The sequence below is a fragment of the Barbus barbus genome (genome assembly GCF_936440315.1).
Source record: "Barbus barbus genome assembly, chromosome: 13".
In the NCBI taxonomy this organism is placed as follows: Eukaryota; Metazoa; Chordata; class Actinopteri; order Cypriniformes; family Cyprinidae; genus Barbus; species Barbus barbus.
In genome coordinates this window covers 22,462,303-22,483,325 of record NC_136741.1, presented here as the reverse complement: position 1 = coordinate 22,483,325, position 21,023 = coordinate 22,462,303, and the positions used below count along the sequence as shown (strand labels likewise).

The 21,023-nt window shown below is 36.8% G+C and overlaps 2 protein-coding genes across 2 annotated transcripts; both read right to left on the bottom strand.

The window, feature by feature from the left end:
- Positions 1–8,039: 8,039 nt before the first annotated feature.
- Positions 8,040–12,745, bottom strand: LOC306879055 (fidgetin-like protein 2). The gene is made up of 2 exons (XM_079431742.1): positions 12,609–12,745; positions 8,040–10,140 (listed from the first exon to the last, which is right to left on the bottom strand). The coding sequence occupies exon 2, from the start codon at positions 10,130–10,132 to the stop codon at positions 9,296–9,298; it is 837 nt and encodes a 278-aa protein (XP_079287868.1). The 5' UTR covers positions 10,133–10,140; positions 12,609–12,745; the 3' UTR covers positions 8,040–9,295.
- Positions 12,746–14,405: 1,660 nt separating this feature from the next.
- On the bottom strand, positions 14,406–19,508 carry krt18b (keratin 18b). The gene is made up of 7 exons (XM_079432285.1): positions 18,755–19,508; positions 17,142–17,224; positions 16,777–16,933; positions 16,332–16,496; positions 16,123–16,248; positions 15,803–16,023; positions 14,406–15,718 (listed from the first exon to the last, which is right to left on the bottom strand). Exons 1-7 carry the CDS (start codon positions 19,190–19,192, stop codon positions 15,688–15,690), a joined length of 1,221 nt encoding a protein of 406 aa, XP_079288411.1. The 5' UTR covers positions 19,193–19,508; the 3' UTR covers positions 14,406–15,687.
- Between the last annotated feature and the right edge of the window lie 1,515 nt (positions 19,509–21,023).

Here is a 21,023-nt window from a genome sequence, read left to right as displayed (position 1 = left end):
CAGGAATGTGATAATCCAAGGGAGAACTAGGATCGAATCCCATGTTTCTGAACTGTGTCTGCGAACTTTCCATGCAGAAAACAAACACTGCTATTCATGAATGGATCAGCTTCCCGAAGCGGATGGCGAAGGAGTCTGCACCGTTTCATTTCATATATATGTAAGAACTCAACGTTACTGTGAGAGTGAGCAGGATAGACATGAGTGCGAAACAAAACCAAGAGTCTGGCTGATTCCAACGGTCTCTTTGCGTTTGTTAGCATCGAATATATTTTACATTATCTTTACATTATTTGAGCGGCAAAAAAAGGAGAAAACTGGAGGAAAAATACGAATTTAACATTTAACATTTTGCCCATGTCACCCTCAGTAACTGTGTCATGATAACTTTGTTATACTTGCATCAAAAGGCTTTTTCTACATGGGCTTTCACACCGATAGGACCGGGGGCAATAACCAGGGGCCCCCAATACACATCTCCAAATGAATAATAAATTATTGTGCTTGTTCAATGCATAGAAATGACTTGCATGATGGCATGTTTTGATCAGAAATTTTGCATGAGTAATCATAGTCCACAAAACACTAATACAGACCACCACAGTGGCTTGATGATGTTTTAGGCTGTCCACTGGCTAAATTTACGTCCAGAAATCGAATTTAATTTGAAAACCCAATTTGGCTCCTCTACTTAATATTATGAAATATATTGTAAAACATTAGGACAGAATTTGGGATTGGCTTCAGATGGTGCAAAATGCCTGTGACTAGTCAGTGGCTTACGTACATTGAAACAAACACTAGCATTGTGGCACATTATCGGAGAGGAAGGATACAAGGGACATCCCATTTTTTGCTGCTCAGGAGAAAATGAATGGGAAAACTAAATGTGTTGGAATGTGTGTGTATGGAAACGGGAGGAAAATGATACAAAATAACACTGTAATTCCTAAAGCTTCTTATTTTATTTGTATGCAGCAATATCGCTTACCTCACCTACAGCACTATCCGCGCTGCGGTCATATGGTAGGTGGGTCCAGGGAGGGGCAAGAGGGTGGGGGGCAAAGGTTTGGGCATTATTAGGGGTGTAGCAAGTTGGTTGGCATTTTTAATCCTCATCAGGGGTTAGATGAAATGAGCTCTAACCGTTTCTGAGATAGTGGCAGTTTTTTTTATTTTAGAAAAATAGAATTATAATATTTTTTCAGTTGAATTTTACACGCTATATTTCTTTAAAGAATTTAGCAGTGTGTCTACGTCTAGTCTCGTCACGGCTTGTCCTTTGAGGATCAGCCGGACATTTTATCTGTCTATGAAGCCATCACATCTTCAGCAATGGTTTGATTGTAGCCAGGACAAAAGGACAGGACTTGAGAGAGACAGCTGGATGGTTGGGAAGTCAAAGCTGTTTAAGGAGAACCAAAGATGTTTGTCTGATAATCTGGTGTGTGCAATTTGTGTCTGGAAGATTCTGGAATGTCTCAGGGGTGGAGTGATCCTCTCCTGCTTAACACTTTCAGACAGACTGATGCTTGTTGACTTTCCCCATTATTCTCAGGATACAACACAGTGTATCATGTGACTCTGATGTCATCATCAAGGGCCTTCACTAGGTCCAGAGAATGTTTGTAACATGGGGTGGAGCTAAAGCAGGAGCGCTCCCACCACATTGAACTCTTAAGTAGAAAGAAGAGTAGGGCTATCTGACACAGAGCCGAGCTTCAGAGATTTCAGACAGCAGGAAAAGTGTTGTTGTGGAGGTGATGATGAAATGAGATCCAGACTGAGAATATTGCTAATTCTCACCACTGTTCTACGGAGGGCCTTGGTTTTTAAACATGCGGTTATTCGACCCCTGGTCAGCCTTGTTCCTCTTCAGTACACCACCACACTAATGCCAAATAACCATTAAGCACTGGTCCCACAGCAGCTTACTGCGAGCCGGGCAACTCCACACATCAGAACGACTACATTTTTTAGTTTCTTTTAGTGATGTCGGCAGTTTTCCCTTACCCTTCATCTGGTGTCGATGGTCCAGTTGTTGCATGCGAGGGTGTTGACCTGAACCAAAAAAAAAAAACTCTACTCAGCAAAGCTCAACCATTCTCATTTATGCAGCCACGCAGGCTCGTCTGTATGAACGACAACAAAAAAAGAACCAATAACAGATCATACATTCATTTTAAAAAACAAAATGAATGAAAAGTCCATTTAAAAAATATATTGTACAGTATAGGCTATGTTGTAAGCAGCTCAAAAAGCTGAAAAGTTAAGAATGAACTTTTTAAGAGACTATAAATAATGTAATATATAATTTTATTTTAACGGCATGCATAGTTTTTTGTAAATACAGAAATACTTATAAAAAAAAAAAAAAAAAAAAAAAAAAACTACTGCTATTAATCTAATACTGAAAAATAATTATAACCTTAATAGAATGGCTTCACTCATTGCCCTGGTCTCACTAGGTAGACTGTGACATATTTGTTAGAAGGTGTAGATTTTTTTGACACACTTTTCACATTAAAGAGGGGAATCCAATATGTTAAATGCAAAACGTATATATAAATCTATACAGAAATCAAGGTATATATATAGAGCTATACAACATATGTATCTATGTATACATGTATATGTACATATGTGTATATACATGCACACATATACATATGTATGTATGATATGAAAGAGCACTGTTTTCCTCTGTGTTGACCTCTGCTTGGAGTGGAGGTGAAGCACTACTGGCTGTCATTTGCTCACGTTCTTCTTTCTTTTGTGCAATACGTTCGTTGAACGACCAAAACTCTGACCTGGCCCACACAGTGTGTGCTTGTGTGTGTGTTTGAGACGTCTGGGTTTGAGCGAGTGTTGTCTGTGTGCGTGCACGGGTCTAGCTTTCAACGCACGGTGATGTATTGGCTGCTCGCTATGGATTATGTTGCCCGTTTTTGGGAGGGAAATGCACTACCAGCAATTCATTTACACCCTGTGTGAATACGTCCTACCATCTCCAACTCACATACTACGTACATATGCACTGGACGCCACATGTTCTTCCCCCATAAACCCTGTTTTCATCTTCCGGCCTAATCGCCAAATGCCATGATCTTTCAGTCCGAGTCTGAGAGAGCGAGTGTGTGTGCGTGTTTGGGAGAGGGGGGAGGGGACGAAGCGTGCGTGACGGTTTGGTCACTTTAAATGTGTGTGATGCAGCTTGACTTATAAGCTTAGCTTGTTCTTCATCTCTTAGATACACAGCAATGCAATTTGCAGTCTTAGGTTTGGTCAGGCTTTATATTATTCTTTTCTTGTCTTTGTATGTTTGTTTAAGGTGCCTTTTGCTGCCAATTTTGTTTGTCGAAAATGTAGATGATGTTGCATAAAATTCTCCTAAACAAGTGGAGCTTGTTTCAAATGAGCAATGGGAGAAAGAACTGAACTAAAGAATGTCTGTGACATCTATTAAAAAGCAAAAAAATAAACTTGAAAAAAAAAAAGATAAAATACAAAAACAAAAATGACAAAAAGCGGAAAAAAATAAAATAAAAAAAGAAACCTTAACTGGCATCTGCCTGACTTCATCATCAGAGATTGTCAAATAGCATGGGGCGGGAAAAAGAGTGCGTTGGTCACTCAGTGAATCTCTTAAAGGTTGAATCTGTAGAAAGAGAAACAGTTTGCCTTCTGTGCTCAGCTTATGTTAATTTTCAGCCACTTCGTTTATTTTTCTATAAATACTGATTTCTGTCTATTCTTTTGTAGCATGACTGAGATGCTATTTCCTTCATTTGCTGACAACAATTCAAGTGGTTTTTGGTTCATAATGTTGTTCTTATCTCTTGCCACTGATGTTGGAGAGGAGAGGGTGTGTTGCACAACCACTTGACTTAGTGAGAGACAGTGAAAGATTGTCTTCATTTGAGCACGAAATCTTTTCCAAACAATAAAGCAGCCTTCCAGTTATGCTTGAGTGTTTGTTTTTTATTTCTTCTGTTAAAAATATTGAACAATGTACGAGTATTTATTTTTTCTTTCTTCTATTAACCCTCTATGGTATGCATTATGTTCTAACCATGAAATATTTTTTTCAAATTAGCTTCTATTACATGAAATAGCTTCAATCATACAAATTAAAACTGATAAAAAAAGGGGGGGGGGGGGGTACTTAGGGAAAGGTTGCTATATGGCAACGCTGTACCACAATGGAAAATGGTCAAAAAAAGTTGCTTTTCTATAAAATTATTTTCTTTTTTATTTAAATGCACATTTCATTTACAAATTGATAGATTTATGTACTCTGAACTAATGCAAACCAAAATAAGTAGATCCCTATCATTTAACCTTCACTGAAGACTAACTCATCCTTATTCTTATTACATGTAAGAGCTAACTCTGCACTCTTCCTATTGGCCTTTCTGTAAAATATTGTTTTACTTTTTAAAAAAAAAAAAAAAAATAATAATTTTGTTTTGTATACATAAATACAACTATACTACAATAAACACTTCAAATAAATAACTGCAATCATATTACTGATGCTACTATCTATAAAAAAAATCCCAATAGAAAATTACATTACAGCAATTCTACTGTGGTACAGCATTGCCATATGGAAACATTGATATTTTCTCAATTTACAGTATAACTATATTAGATAAAGTTAAATTGTGAATAAAAATATCTAATTTACTGAACAAAAGATAGAAATTAGGTTAACAGCAATTTCTGGAGCACTTCAGCAGCCAGGTGTGTTTAGTGTGAGGGTGATAGTGGGGAAAAAGAGCTTTGGACGGACATTTAAATGTCATGTGTGACTAAAAACAGCACATTATTTGCTACCTTAAGGCCTGCCCTTTTAATTCCCATAGTGCAATATATTGCATTTTTTCAGAATAGCTAGGAAATGAGTAGATATTAATTGTTGCCATATATGGCAGCTCCATGCTACAGAGATGTTGAACAATGTTGAACATGTTGGGTTCACTAACGTTTTACACATAGAGTTACCCTTCTAAACTATACGTGTTGTCTTTTTTTAGTCAATTTATGTATTCAGGTTTGTAATCTTCGTACTGTACAATCGTAAGTTAACGTTCTTATTTGCATATTTGCGGTGTCGATAACATACTGCCACAGTTTGAACACAGACGAACCTGTTTAAAAAACGGCTTGTCTCTTGCGCATCAGTTTGGCTTTATGCTCCTCACTCCAAAACAGATATTTGAACGGTAAGTCTGTCTCCTCTTCACTCCAGTTAATGCGTTGTCCGTCATTTTACCTCAAAGGCCGAAACAAAATCATGAATATTCAATGAGTAAAGGACGGTTCAGGCAATGATTGGATGTTGTTACTACTTAACATTTAAAGCTCTCACTATTCTTTCTCTATTTTGGCCCCGTTATGTGCAAAAATCTACTAAATAAACAAAAATAGAAAATGTAAAACGGTATTTTAGCCGGTGTCCCAGCTAACAATTTTATGTTATAAGAACGTTTCTGCAACGTTCCCATTAAGTTATAAATACGTTATTTCTGAAAGTTCTTAGAACGTTCAAAACGTCGTTTTTAGACGTTGCATTAACGTTCTTATTTGGTTATAAGAACGTTATATAAAACGTTATTAGAACTTTCCAAATTCTCATTATAATAACGTTCTTTAAAACGTTATTAGAACGTCCCATTAACAACGCAATGATAACGTTTTAATGCTCACGTTTTTAGAACACTCCACTAACAATGCAATTATAACGTTTTTATGCAAACGTTTTTAGAACGTTTCTCAATTGTAGATAACGTTAAGGAAACGTTCTACTAAAGTTACTGCAAGAACGTTTTTGATAACTTTGAGAGAACCTTTAGAGAACGTTAGCCAAAGTTATGAGAACGTTCCCTATTAGCTGGAGTTAAACGCAGGGTTCATGTTTGAAAACTCCCAAGTGCCTAAGGAAAATGATCATCTACTCATCTTCAAGAAATTTTACACTAATAACCTTTTATAATTTAAAAGTACTAGCTGAGTCCAGATGAAGTCTGTTGAGGCATACATCCTCTGTTTGGGAATCACTGTTCTGTGGTGTAGGTGGGTTCACGCAACATTGACTTTGTAAGGAGTGCTGACAAAAACACTTCCTAAGGTTTCTGTTTTAGGTGTCATTAAGGGGTTGTGTATGTTCCCTTGCGGTGTTCTTATCATGATGAATTGAAGGCTGTGTTGGCTGTTGAACAGTATTCCTCCACTCCACCCCTTTAAACAGTGAGCCAAACAGAGAATCACTAAAAACAAAAGTCCAAATGTCCTTACATCCAGTTGGTTAAAAAAAGAGAGAGTTAGGTATAGCCTGACTAAAAGAACAGGTATCACATTTTGTGGTACTGTGAAGTGAAATGTCTTTAATTAGACTGAATTACTAACGTTTACCAAACCACTAGGGTCTAGTCTTGTTTTTAATCACTTTATTAAGTTTCTGGTTCTCTTCAAAAGCTGGAGCTCTTTGTTTTAATGATGTTTGAGCCTTATTGAAAGGGTTGGGAAACATTTGGTGATACACGGTCACTTTAAATGTTAATCTTCTTTTGTGTTCCACAGAACAAAAAATGCATTGAAAAGACTGTGAGTCTTCATTTACATGTGCTTGAAGAGCAACTGTGGGTGAATATTAGCTTCAGGAGACAATAACCTGAAGACACACAAATAAACATTAACATGTACAAAACTTCTATATAATAAATAATGTGTCATTCTCTATTTGTTATAAACAGATCCACCTTCACACATTTATCACTATTATATTTTTCGTCATGTTATGAAATAGAGTACATGAAGTGCCAGGAAAGATTTAAATGTTTTCTAAAAGAACTGTAGATGGGAAGATTTTGTCACTTATTAATATGGACTGAGCTAAATCAGAATTTGTGTGAGAGACAAAAATAAAACATGGGTCACTTCAATGTGTAGACCAAGAACCAATCACAAAAATGGTCTTAGGCTGCACAAAGATGTTGATCCCTAAGATGAAAGATCCAATTCATCCGTCTAAGATTAAACGGCTCACACTGAGGCGAGGACAGTATTGAAAAACAAAGCGCCGAGGGCTGTGTGTGCTGGGAGGTGGGGGTGGACGGAGAGAATAGAGCATCTGTCACACTCTGCTGCACATTGACTGCTGGGAGATGTTTTGGGTGGGGGTCACAATAAGGAAGAAGTGGAGAGTCAAAAGTCAGCATCTGTGTTTAGCGTTTACTTTATGAGTGGTAAGGACATCCAAAATGAGTAGAATGTGAAAACTATTAAAAATAATTATGGTGAGAATTGTTTAAAGGGTGTATAAAAATATTTGGTTAAAGGGATTTGCCACTAGAGGGCAACACACAAAATCATGATACTGTATTATAACTGACAATATTATAACTGTGTATAAAACTGTACTTCAATTAAGGATTGGTATTAAAAATATAAAAAGAGAACAAAAAGAACACAAAATAACCTTGACCTTTTCCTTGAAAGATCAAGTGATTAAAGAGCTTATACAGAGATACATCTGCACAGCCATAAGGTTGTGATTTCTGTTGGGAGTTAAAGACCATGATATGTGAATGTTATCCTGGACAGGGTACAAGGTGACCTGACTGCACCAGCTGTGCATCTGGCCCTTATGGAAGTACAGTGCTAAATCATAGTCAAGCATAAATACTGTTTACTGTAAAGTCTGTAAAAGCCGTAAGCAGATTGTGGAATAATGAAACCACTGTGTATTTGAATAAGACTGCAAACATTACTATTCAATATATATATATATATATATACACACAAATATGTTCATTTTTGAAAAAAAAAATTTATTTAGCAAAGATGCATTAAGCTAATAATAATAAAAAAAAGGCTTGAAATTTCTATTCATTAAAGAATTCTGAACATTCTGTCATAGGTTCCACAAAAAGAATAATGGCTGTTGAAAATTCAGCTTTGCCATCACAGGAATTAATCCTATAGGCAATGTCTCAGTTTTTATGCCAAATACACACACAAAGAGAGCAAATTGTGTATTGTTACAATAGGTTTTATTTTGTGTATTTATTCCTTGAGGTAGACATTTTGACATGTAATAAACAATTGCGTACTCCGAACATACAGCATTGTAACAGTGCGGTAGATCATATTTTACATGTATTAATTTGTATGACTTTGTCCAGTATATTGCATTTGTAAGTGTAAAAGTAACATAAAATTTAAATTTAAATATTAACTAGACTGTCATTTTCATTTCGGTTTGTACATTTCAGTGTATGTCCCACTTGCCTCACCATAACAAAAGCTCTCTATTCTTTCACAAGCCTCATTTAAAACAGAGAAGGGTCAGAGGGTCAGAGGAAAACACATCCAGTGATCAACTCAGGGGGCTGGGACAGCTCTGTGGGTTTCCATAGTAAACGTCACAATAGGTGAATAGTGGAAAAGACTGCGAAGAGCCTTTTAGCCTTTTTGCAGTAGCCCTGTGGAAGCCAGATATATTATGTGTCCTGTAAAAATATGTTTTGCATTGTTATCATTGAAATACTGTAAGGTTACAAATACATTTTTTATTATTTTAATGAAAGACATGGCAAATAAACTACGCTAACTAGACAATAAAAGACAAAAACATCTGTCAAACTCAAAAACTGTATAAGATAAACAGTAAGTATGGCTTCATTCGCACTTCCTGAGGGAAAACAGCATTACATTCAAAGTTTATAGAGGAACCTTACCTTATATTCCTAAAATAAGACCGTTTCTTATCTGATTTCAGTGTTGAAGAACATCCACAACCTTACTACTGACACATGCTCGCTAACAAAATGTATGAAAACCTTACATTACACATGACGTATGAAACTCATGTGTTCTCTGATTTACAATACAGTCTTCATTTTTGTGTATTAACAAATTCTTTCTCTTTTCTTTTCGATTCCTCTCTTTCAGTCTTTCTTTGGCTTGGATTTCATTGATTGAAGCAGTGGATTAGTACTTGCCACCATAATGTGCTTCACTGCACAACATAATTATAGAGAGAGAGAGATTAAAAGAGGAAAGGAAGAGAACAAAAAAAAGAAAGTGATTTCAGGGATACAAAAGAGTGTCTGTGCTACAGGTCTCATTAAAGCTGCAGTCAGAATTAATGCTGATGCGCATAAGAGAGACATCTATCATCTCAGTCCGTAAATGGTTTTACACCATAATTATATTTGCCCTGATGTTTGTTAGGTTCAAGTATTGCTATAAACGTGCATAAAATAGGATTGTTTGACATCAAGTAGACTCAGGGATACGTGTACTCTCCCGGGCCTCCATAAGACTGTGTCTCCAGAGGCCGAAGACTACTGGTCTTACCCACAGAATCTGCCTCAAGATCGGACTGAGTGGAAAGTCTATCGGGCCTGTAGCTCTGGAGGTCCGTCCCACAGCTTTCATTGACATTCCCACCACTGTCGCTGTTCTGCCGTTCTGTCTTGTCCCTGATCGTGTATGGTGACACTCTGGCAGTTTTGGACTGGTCGAAGCCAAACTTCCTGTTGCGTGGGAGTTCGGCAGCAGCGTGGCTGCTGTGAAGAGGTGTGGGAGTGTGTAGACCCAAGGGCAGCAGAGAAGGGGTACTTTGAGGGTAACTAGCACTCAGACCACATTGCTGGGTATAAGTGTACCCTGGTGCAGGTGGCAGGTATGCAGACGGCAAAGCAAACGCTGGCGACGGAAGATAGGATGGTTTAGGCAGCAGGTGTTGGCTGCTGTAGGATGATGGGTAATCCTGAGATGTGGGACCAGCACTGTACTGCTGTTCTGAAAGATCACTTGTGCTCCCCTTCAATGGGTCTAAACCAGGAGGCCCGTCTGTGCTGTACCCCCCAGGCCATGGCTCCTGGTGCTGCTCACTTCTTAGGAAACTTCCATGTTCTGGTAAAGCCGAGTTGAAGGAATACCTCTCTGCATAGCGTTTTAGCAAGCTAGAGGCACTGAGGGCACTGATGTCGTCGGTGTAGCCTGAGAATGCAGGGCGACTGGGCTGTGGAAAGGGGAGGGGCTTAGGGTGAACTGGAGGTGATGTGGTGGAGGAGACATCATAGTGTTGCTCCGCCCACTCAGATGACCACTGCATCATTGCCACACCTGGAAAACCAAAATAATAAAAACAGGTTTTTCACATACTGTATGCTAAAAGAATATTTGATGTGACCTGTGTTAAAGGGATTGTTCACACAAAAATTAAATCATGAAAATTCGACATTATGTTACTATTAATTTGTATTAGTTGAGAAATGATTCACAAGATAGCTAGAGCAGGTATTTAAATGGATAGTTCATCCAAAAATGAAAATTTTGAAAATTCCACATGATGTTACTTTTTTTATTCCTTGCTGAGAAATAATGCAAAACAAAGGAAATATGAAAAGGGATCATCAAAAAATTTAAATTCAGCTCTATTTTACTATTAATTTTCATTCCTCCTTAAGGAATAATTCAAAAGATAGAGAAAGGAGGTATTTTAAATGGACAGTTTACCCAAAAATAAAAATTCAGAAAAATTCTGCATGATTTTACTATTTTATTCATCATTGAAAAATAATGCAAAAATTAGGTATTTAAAGAGAAAGTTTAATCAAAAAATGAAAATTCAGATAATTCTGCATGATGTTGCTACTATATTATTTTATTTTATTATAATTTTTTTTGTTGTTGAGATACAGAGTAGTTATTTAAAGGGACACCCAAAAAATGTCAATTTTGACAAATTTGCATCATGTTACTATTACTTTTTATTCATTGCTGAAAAATAATGCACAAGATAGTTGGAGGAGGTATTTAAAGGGCTGGTTCATCGAAAAACAAAAAATTAGACAATTCTGCATGTTAGTATTATTATTTATTCCTTGTTGAAGAACAATGCAGTCATTATTTTACTACTACTTTTAAGTTATCATTGAGAAATAATGCACAAGATAGCTATTTACAGGGACAACTTAATCAATAATTATTCATCATTTACTCAATAAATATTTTATTTCTGAGTAAACCAACCATTTAAATACCTGCTTTAGCTATCTTGTGCATTGTTTCTCCGCCATGAATAGAAAATATTACCAACATCATGTGATTTAGTGGTGTTGGAGGCAAAACCCCTTCAACTTCACAACTGGACTGAAACAAGAATTTACCATATGGAAGCACTTAGTATTCTGGACAAGACGTAATCTATTCTTCACATCTTAATCCGTGCTAATGTAATCTCAGGAACGTTGCACTCATCATCCTCACACATTTTGATGAGTGTAGGACAAATTAAATGAGCGATTGAATGCTGGATTTACAAGCAGTTATATTTATATATGTTTGTGTGTACATCTGTTTCTTTTTTCATGTGCCTTCTGGAAGATGAAGGCAGATTAGAATCAACAGATTAGAACAAAATTCTAGAGAGGGTAGGAGACATTTTAAACAAATATAAATGAACATTATTCACCAGGGTTCTTGAGAGTTGAGATTCCTTGCTATACACAAACACTCTTGTTCATTTAAAAATATCTAATGCAGAAAACCAGTCAAATGTCTGTTTCTATAGATTCATCTGCTTTATCTTTATATTTATATGTTTATGGTGCTCCCCTCCAATTCACACACTCCCTAAAACTTCCATTGAAGAGACAGGATCCCGTTCATCAATATGGCTGCACCCGGAATGCTAAGAATTCAGCCTGGGATCTATTTACAAAGCACATCCTCTACACACACACACACACACACACACACACACACACACGCGCGTGCACGCTTCAGGTTGGACATCATAAGAAGACTTTTTTTTAACGTATGGTCAAAGATCTGCCATGCTAAATCAATTAGTCATAATACTGCAAAATGCTTTGAACTACAAATGATCTTTGCTTAGATGCTGGCCACCATGTAGCTAAAAATTTTAATATAAACTCAATGTAAAGTTTTTATATCAGTAAAAAAAAAATGTATGTATATATATATATATATATATATATATAAAATTCAGGACTTCTTATTCTCCCTATGATTGTGAAAAAACAGCTGGTAAAGTCATTATCCTGATGAACTACTGATGAACACACACTTTCCAGCAGAATCATATTCAACATTTACACACATCTTATAATAATGCATGTTTTACATGCATTAACTCACCATGCTGAATTAACAGAAATTCTGTATCAGCGTGTTATTTTTGTGAGTTGATCGTATATGCTATTGGTGTGCAAAAATCTTTCCACCATAGCTCATAAACCTGAAAGAAAGATAAATTATTACTCCACCTTGCACTTTCTTCAAATAAACATATCACCATCTTAAAATTTCACATACCAACACAACCACATAAACCTATAGGAACAAACAGTAAATGTGACATTATGATGTATAAACACAAAATGCATGTGCAACCAAAAGGATGTTTCTCCTCTCATTCTCTTTAACATGCAAACTTTAGCATCACATGCAAAATCTATTAACTTGGATTTAAACAGTTCATGAGAGGCAGAGATGAAGACAGAGTGATTTTACAATACAAACTGATAAATACTGTCATGGAATTTCACATGCATTAAGAAACATACCAGTCCCTCTCCTTTAATCTTCATTGCATTGTAGCAGTTATAAGTAAATTCCAAGCTTTACGCTGCCATGCCTCTCACACTCTTTTTTGTCTCTTGTCTCTTGCCTCTTCTTTTTTTCTTCTGTCCAACTCTGCACTACCTCCCTCTGTCCCTGTGACAACAGCCCACATGCACAGCCCCTCCCCCACCCAAATACTCCCCTCCCCCTGCCCTCCCTTTTTGTTGAAAGTATTTAAGCAGAGAGAGAGAGCTTGAGGATATTTTACTGTTAAATAACAGGGTTTGTAAACTGTTTCATGCACAAAAATGGCATTTGTATCAGTCTAATGCAATGACATATTCAAATTTTTTATATCAAGTAAACAGCTGAGGGTGCTGTTGGCTGTAATACTACTGCTGGAGTGTTGAAGATTCCTGGAATGCGCATTTGCATCCTTTACCACACACACACACACACACACACACACACACATATATATATATATATATATATAATTATTATTATTTATTTGTTTTGTAAAAGTTTGTTGTGTGAAGTAGGCTATATTATCAATAATAATAATAATAAATCCCCGTTATGTCAGTCTAAAGAGAGACTTAATAAACAGCAGGCACCTGGAGTCACAAAAAGACTTAAATTTAAAAGACTAAAGACTAATAAAAAGAATAAAAAGACTTTTACCATGACATTTTCAGCTGTAGAAATGTTTGTGCAAAGTCATGTTCGAAAAGCTCATATTGTGGAAGTTTTGGATGTTTTTTGTGGAACGCTATCAGTACCCAAAGCAGAGAAACAGTATGTGATTCATATCATACTTTAATTGGACAGCTTAATAATTCAACTAATGACTCCACATGTAGCTTATTTTATCTTTTTTTAACACTGCTGAGACGTCTTCAGATAGAAAAAAAAATGGTTTCAATACACTCACATTTTCCACAAATTCACTATTGCCTTTGACAGGTGATCAATCACATGACAAAGAAATGTTCCTGTAGCAAAGATGGCAGCTTCTAGGGTTGTGGCTAGAAGGAAAGCAGCAAAAAAAACGGAAGCTAGCAATAAATGAAAATTTATACCTATTAGATTGTGTTTCATCTACACCTACCCCTTACAATAATGTAAAAACAGTAATTATTGTTGTACAGTGTGAGCAAAATGCGCTATATTGATGTGTGCATGCCGCATGCCCAATAGTTTTTTTCTGTATCCCTTCTAGCCTTAACCAGCCTCCAGGTTGAATCCTTACGGATCACGGACAAGCCAATTGCCATTGAGATGAATGGGAATGCTAGCAACTTTTCTTCAGATATTGTAGACTTCTATGGTTAATATACCATCAACCATTATAATATGTTGGTCAACAGCCTATATTTTATGTGATTCACCAGATATCAGTTTAATTTGTCTCAAAAATCTCATAGTTTAAACACAGCTGCGAGCTGAGTTGTTGCTGGAAAATATAATGATACAGGCAACTTTTTGAGCAATGTTGCTGGGTATGTTTTTTTTTTTGAGTAATGTTGCCATCAACGGGCAACTAAGTGAGACACAGGGCCCACGGCTGATCCAGGTATAAATTTGTTACCCATTCTCAATGGGAAAGGGCCCAAGCAACATTGCTTAAAAAAAGTTGCATGGCTAAATTGCTCAAAATCAGCCTTAGAGTCAGAATGTTTTACAAAAAAATTTTGTTTGTTAAAGAAAATTATTAGTCCCATTGTAAATGACTATTATTCTTGATATTGCAAAAAAATTTGTGAAGCCAAAGTGTAATTTTTCTGAGGACTCTTATCAAAGCATTATAATATTTTTATTAGAATTAGAAATGGTACTTTTGTAGCTATTCACATTCTCTGAATCTGGTTTGGAGAACTCAAAATCAAGCCACCTAAGCTTTGCTGCTAATCTGTTTAGTTGGAGGCTTAATACAGTGCCCAGGCAATGGATCTCCAGCAAGCTAATTAGCTGTCATGGCATTAGCTCGTTGTGTGGAAGTCCAGTAAACAAATCCCAGTGTCTTTTCCAGATTTATCTATATGCATCATCGTCTTAGGAAAATTAGCACATAGCATGATATCATGTACTAATACATTTAATTTCTTATTGATAAAAAATTACATTTTTGATAGACTAGAATTCATATGGATTTGTAGTATGTTTTTATTGGAGAGGAAACAGATGGTCCTTCACAGCTCTTCAAACGGCTAACATTAAATGCTGTAACAAGCTTGTGTATCTTGTCAATTGTCTATCAAATGTCTGCTTTTTGTATCCTGTCTTAAAACTTTAAACTCAAATATTAAATGGATCACTCCTGTAAAACAAACTGGAGTAATTGTACTGCTAAATATGGAAGGAATGAAGTCATGCCTTAAAAGAGCCAATCACCTAGTTTATTTTAAAATGTGTGTACAAAAATTTTGTCCTGTCTGAAGACAGAATAATGAACAGTAGCTAGACTAAAATGAAACCTTGGTTTTATTGACTTTTTGTGTGAAAAAAACACCATCCTATGATGGTGTTTTTCTTATTTTTCATCTTATGCACACGAAGAGTTAACTCTAATACACAAAACATGCAACTGAAAAGAGGTCCCATTGTATGTAAAAGATTTTTGATGTCTGTCCATGTTCGCTTGACTCCAAATCTCACTTAGAAAGCATGTTTTTATTTCATTATTGCCTTGACTCAGAAGAGAAGTTCACATTTCTCTTCACATTTCAATGTAATAGTTAAGTTTACTGTATAATTTGTGCAATGACATGGAATTATGTATTATAAAGACTCATAATACACAATTGATGTTCTAAAAGCTGCCTTTGTTGTTCTGTAACTTGCTCATCTGTGTAAAGTCAGAGTTTAGGGTGGAACAGGTATTGTTGACAGAAAGGAAGTACCCTATAAATGACATGTTGAAATTGTTGTGTCCTGTTGTATAAACTGTAGTCTAGACAAAGCAGAAGGGGGCTTTTAAATGACAAAGATTCACCACAGGTTTCCATGTGCATGCTATCTAAAATGTTGTTTGTTTTTGTTTGTTTTGTGGTCTGCTCTTCAAGATCGCTGCCTATAATATTACTCTCGGCCATCTAGTGCATCCAGGAGCCTAAACAACAAAAAGAAAGTATACTCAGTAAATATATATGATTCACAGTAAATACAACAACTAAAGATATATTTGATCTCTTACTTGAAGTCGCCCCCATCTAGAAGTTTCTTGTAAGTGTTGATCTCTGCTTCTAGTTTCATCTTCATATTAAGCAGGGCTTCATAATCCTGACCCTGCTCTGTGATCTTTGACCTTAGCTGTGACAGCTCAGATTCAAACTGCAGTACTATGGTGTTGTACTTCTCCATCTCTGCGTTTGAACGTAGCTCTGTGTTCCGCAGCGTGTCCTCAAGCGACGCTTTCTATAGAGTTTCATCAGACAGTTTCATCATAAACTTAAAGTTTTATTAAAAGTGCAACAATCTAACACTTTTATAATAATGTGTGCATGTGCATGTTACCATGTTTTGTTGGGATGCAAGCTCTATTTCTAGCGTTTGAATCTGTCGCCGTAGGTCATTCATCTCCATCTGTGCTCCTTGTAATGCTTCTGTGTTCTGAGCCACCTGCACCTGAACTTCTGAGATCTGAGGAGAAAGTTGGTTAGATTTGCTTGAACGAGTTCAGTTAAAGCAAAATTATTGTTATGTAGTGGTCAGCGGTTCTGTACCTGGGATTCGTGCCACATTTTGAGTTCCTCTGCATTTTTAAGTGCCATTTTTTCATAGTTAGCTCTCATCTCTTCCATTACTTGAGACATATCCTGCCCCTTCGGTGCATCAATGTCCACCTGAACACCTGATTGGGCAATCTGGTTTCGCAGCTCCCCAACTTCCTGTCAAAGTTGAACAGAATGAAAATCTGAGACATTTATAGTATAAAATTATACCTTTCAGTAATATGGTGACTTTTCCTGCATATTGATGATGACGGCATGTTGTGGAAGTAAAAACTCAAGAATATTCTTCTGATCAATCGAATGCTTTTTAAAAGTTAGCTCCAAATTTTTCGACAAAAAAACTGTGCTCATCAAATGATAATCATGGAGTCTTTAAGCTTATTCTGTGTGTCTAGTGCAGCTAATGTTATGTGGCTCTTATGCAATAGTTGCTTACATTTTCATGGTTTTTCTTGAGGAAGATAAGCTCTTCCTTCAAGGACTCAATTTCACCCTCCACATTCACGCGACCAACGTTGGTGTCATCAATGACCTTCTTCAGACCAGCAATATCTCCTTCCACGGACTGCCTGATGGCCATCTCATTCTCAAACCTATAACACACAAAAAATAGCCTTTCAAGTAATGCACTAAAATGTTCTGTGTGCATGTCAACAGTCCTCCATCAAGCATCTGTCAGACTGAAGATTTCTGGCTTGTCTATTTTGTGACTATGAAAATGAGCATTTTCAGAAGCATGTTCTTTCATACCAAGTTACAAGATGTATTTTTAAGTTGTGTGGTGCAATAAGGAAAACTGACTTGACTCTGAAGTCATCTGTAGCCAGACGAGCGTTGTCAATCTGCAGAACAAGACGAGCATTGTCCAAAGTGGCATCAAACACCTACAGGCAAAACAAAGCATATATTTCACCAAACAAAATCTGTTTTTGACGTCCATTCAGCTCTTTTCCCCCTTTAACAACTCTACTGAAGATATGATTTGTCAGATGGTTTTAATTATAGCATTCTTGGAATGAGGTTCAGATGTATGTGTTCTTATCTAATCAACCAATTACCTATAATCAGATTTACTTTATAAAACTTTGGATTAAGAAATGTTCTGATTGAGTAAGACTAAAATATGAGACTGAAGTGTTTTTTGACTTTGACAGGGTATTTTTGGTTTATGGCTATGTTTAATGTACTGTATGAGAGAGAATTTGTGCATATCTGTAAATATACTGTATTATCTATTATAAGTGTGTAGTGCAGAATATTTGAATAGAAGAAATGATCAAATAATGATCGTACTATTTGTCTGTGTGCCACATCCTGCACTGGTGAAAGCGGAAGCTGTTATGCATGATCATGTGCTTCTGCTTATCAGACCTGGCTGTCTGAAATTTTCCTAAATAAAAAATGTTAGCATTTGTTAACATTCTTTTTTAGTTTAGAACCTTTTTTATTAGATTAGTTTTGTACTTTGCAGTTTTACAACTGGAATGATGGCAAAGATTAGACATTTTGGAACAATAAATGTTATGTAACGACTCAACCACATCTGCTATAAATGATGGAGTTCTACTTTTACGTTCTTATTGTGTGCGAGAGTGCCATTGTGGCTGTGTAGGTGCATTTGCGCGTGTGTGTAATTGCTTATCCCACATCTGTTTTGCATTATGACTCTAGTCAGAGACTCTGTAGGAAGTTTCAGCTGGTTGTAATCGGTCAAACATTCTTCTAATGCTTTAGAAATGATTGTGAATATTCTATTTGTTGACCGTTGTCATGGTTGCACAGATTTTTAAAACCAAATGTGGAGGCTTTTGAAGAATTCCCTCAGTCATAACCAGAATACATATAGAGAAAAGCAGAAGAAGCACAAAAGAAAGAGGAGAGAAAGAACAGGGCGTGTGCCACACCCTTCATTGAGATCTGCGGAAATCTGATCATGCGTTTTTATTGCACTGAAGGGTTCCCATGAACACTACAACTTTTTTTATTTTTAATATTCTTAAGAACATTAGTTTTAGTAAAGTTGAAGTAAATATAGTTTTCATGAGTTTAACATCCAGAACACAAGCTGGAAAAAAAGGTTAACCAAGAAAATGTGCTTTATGTTGTAAATTGATTCATTCAAGTTTATATAATATAATATAATATAATATAATAATTTATTATATTACAAACTTTTCTGTCGAAATTAATACATAAGATCTATATTTTCTGCTTGTGCAAAACTTTAATTCTAGGTTTTGCGTCTTCATTTCAGTTAGATTACTATAATTCAAAACATGTGGTCTCTCCTCCTCCTAACATAAATAACAGGCTGCTCTCGCAATCTTTTAAATGCTTCCTTTTGCAGATCGAACTTCCATCAAAAGGAAAATACACACTTAGACAAATCATTTAAACCCAACAATGCCTCTCACCATCCTCCTCAGGTCATCCAGGATTGCGCTGTACTTGCTGTAGTCGCGTGTTTCTGGTCCACCTTTCTCCAGGGCCTCTCTGATCTGCATCTCCAGTTTGCTGTTCTCCTGCTCCAGCCGGCGCACCGTTTCCAGGTAAGTGGCCAAACGGTCGTTCAAATTCTGCATATTGCCTTTCTCATTGCCCAGGATGAACCCTGTGGAGGCAGAGCTTGCCTGGGACCCCGCTGAAAAAGCACCCATGCCGGCTGAGCTCACCTTGAAGGCTGTGGAGGAAGAAATGCCCCCACTTCTAGGAGCAGAACGGAGAGACATGGACGAGGCGGATGAGATCCTGGTGCCCTGTCCACCTGCCCCGCCATACGTACTAGCGGCACGGTGTGCCGGCACAGAGCGGGAAAAGGAGATGTGAGAGGCCTGAGGTGCGTAGAAGCTCATGGTGGTGGAGGAAGGAAGTACTGAGTGCACGAGAAAATGAGTGTATGCTGAGGTACGTCAGCCGTTAAGAGCTACAGGAAGAGAACTGTGTGGCTTTTATACCCCCACCAAACTCTTTCTGTTCCTCCTTTTCTCTCTCTGACTCACAGACACACACGCACACTGACCAGCAAAGACCCTGCCCACATGGTCCGTTTTTTCCCTAACTTTTTTTCAGTGATCTCTAACGCCCTTCCCACATCCTTTCTACCTCCTTTTCTGCCTCAAAATCACCCCTCTACCTCCCTCCATCTGAACCCAATCCTTGAGCTCATCTGGCCACATATACGTACTGCAATGAGATACAGCCCTGAGCTCAGGCTCATTATGTGCTTTCAGTCACACAATGTTTTAGTGAAAGCTTAAATAACAAGTCTATCTAAGAACAGAGGCTGAAAAAGAAAACAATGGTTTATGATTTTAATCAAGCACCTTTGGGACAGGCTACACCTATGTATGCATTTTCCCACATGTGAACTAGATTTAAACTTAAAAAAAAAAACCTTTAGATCCTTAATGATACCATACTTTACTATTTTAAAAAAAATCTTTATGTTCCACAAAAGAAAGGAACTTTTGAGCATGATAATTTAAATTTTTGGCTGAACTATCCCTTTAAGGCATCTAAACGTTTATTCACTGGGATGTTTTTGCAAACTGCAGTGCTACAAATAGTCTCACTTGTTTTTGGCCTTTTAAGGTCTTGCTCAAAATTATATAACTGTCCAAATTTGTGTTTAAAAAAACATTGATAAAGACTCAACACTGGGAGTTGTATAAAAAACAAGGTGATAAATGCAAAGATAATGTCTTAATATTTGGAGTTCATTGAATGGGGAACATTGTGAACATTGTCTCTATCAGGCATATTTGCTGTCTAAGCTCAAATTCTCTTGATGATTTCTCTTGTTGTAGCACAAAACCTGGAAAACCTATGCAAATCTATAGTCTTGGCTGAGATGAGAACTGTACAGTCCAACATAAAGTATTGTTGGTTTTGTGCAAGCTCTCACTGGGATCATATTGAACAATCTGGCATTATAAAGGACTATAAAAACTGTACAGTGTGAACCCAGCTTTAATGACACAGGTTTTGATATCCAAGAATGGCAAAAAACAATAACGAGTAGCCAATTGTTGAAATAAAGATGTTGCTTTGAAATACCTGTGATCCAAAGATCAGGACACCCAGAGGCCTAACACACCCAGGAGGTAAAAGAAACCTGAGGAGTTTGCACAAAGCATTTTTGAAAGCTGATCTTTTCTTTCTTTCTTTCTTTCTTTCTTTCTTTCTTTCTTTCTTTCTTTCTTTCTTTCTTTCTTTCTTTCTTTCTTTCTTTCTTAACATGCTTATCCAAACTTGTGTTTTCTTGAATTCAACGTTCTCAGCCATTTTTTTAAAATACTTACAGTATTAGCAACTTGCTATAAAACTTTTAACGTGCATCAAGAAACAATTCATGTTTCACTTTTTAAAAATAAATGCTTGTATACGCAGTTTAAAATACCTGTGATGTAAAAGGCAGCAGGATTCTATAGAGGCTGAATTAATTTCTCGTGGAACATTTCTCTGACTTGGAAGAGAATCTTTGCTAACTGACTCTTGTTGGTGGTTATAATGCTTTCTCTGTTTCAAGAGTGCAATCTGCAGTGTCTTTGTTTGAATGCGGTGTCCATAGATTCCAGAGAGCTTGGTTACCATATGAGTCATCTGTCCCATGATTTACTGGAGCTCTGAATACAAATCACAGGCTGCCCTGCAGCAAAAAATGTGCATGGTTTGATCCCCTCT

What these genes read in the sequence shown, in the direction of transcription:
- LOC306879055 (XM_079431742.1), bottom strand. Translation starts at nt 10,132, where the DNA reads ATGATGCAGTGGTCATCTGAGTGGGCGGAGCAACACTATGATGTCTCC.
- krt18b (XM_079432285.1), bottom strand. Translation starts at nt 19,192, where the DNA reads ATGAGCTTCTACGCACCTCAGGCCTCTCACATCTCCTTTTCCCGCTCT. An exon ending in TGGATGACCTGAGGAGGATG is followed by an intron (nt 17,225 to 18,754) that starts GTGAGAGGCATT and finishes TTTTGCCTGTAG; the next exon opens with GTGTTTGATGCCACTTTGGA. An exon ending in AAATGTGGCACGAATCCCAG is followed by an intron (nt 16,249 to 16,331) that starts GTACAGAACCGC and finishes CTTTCTCCTCAG; the next exon opens with ATCTCAGAAGTTCAGGTGCA.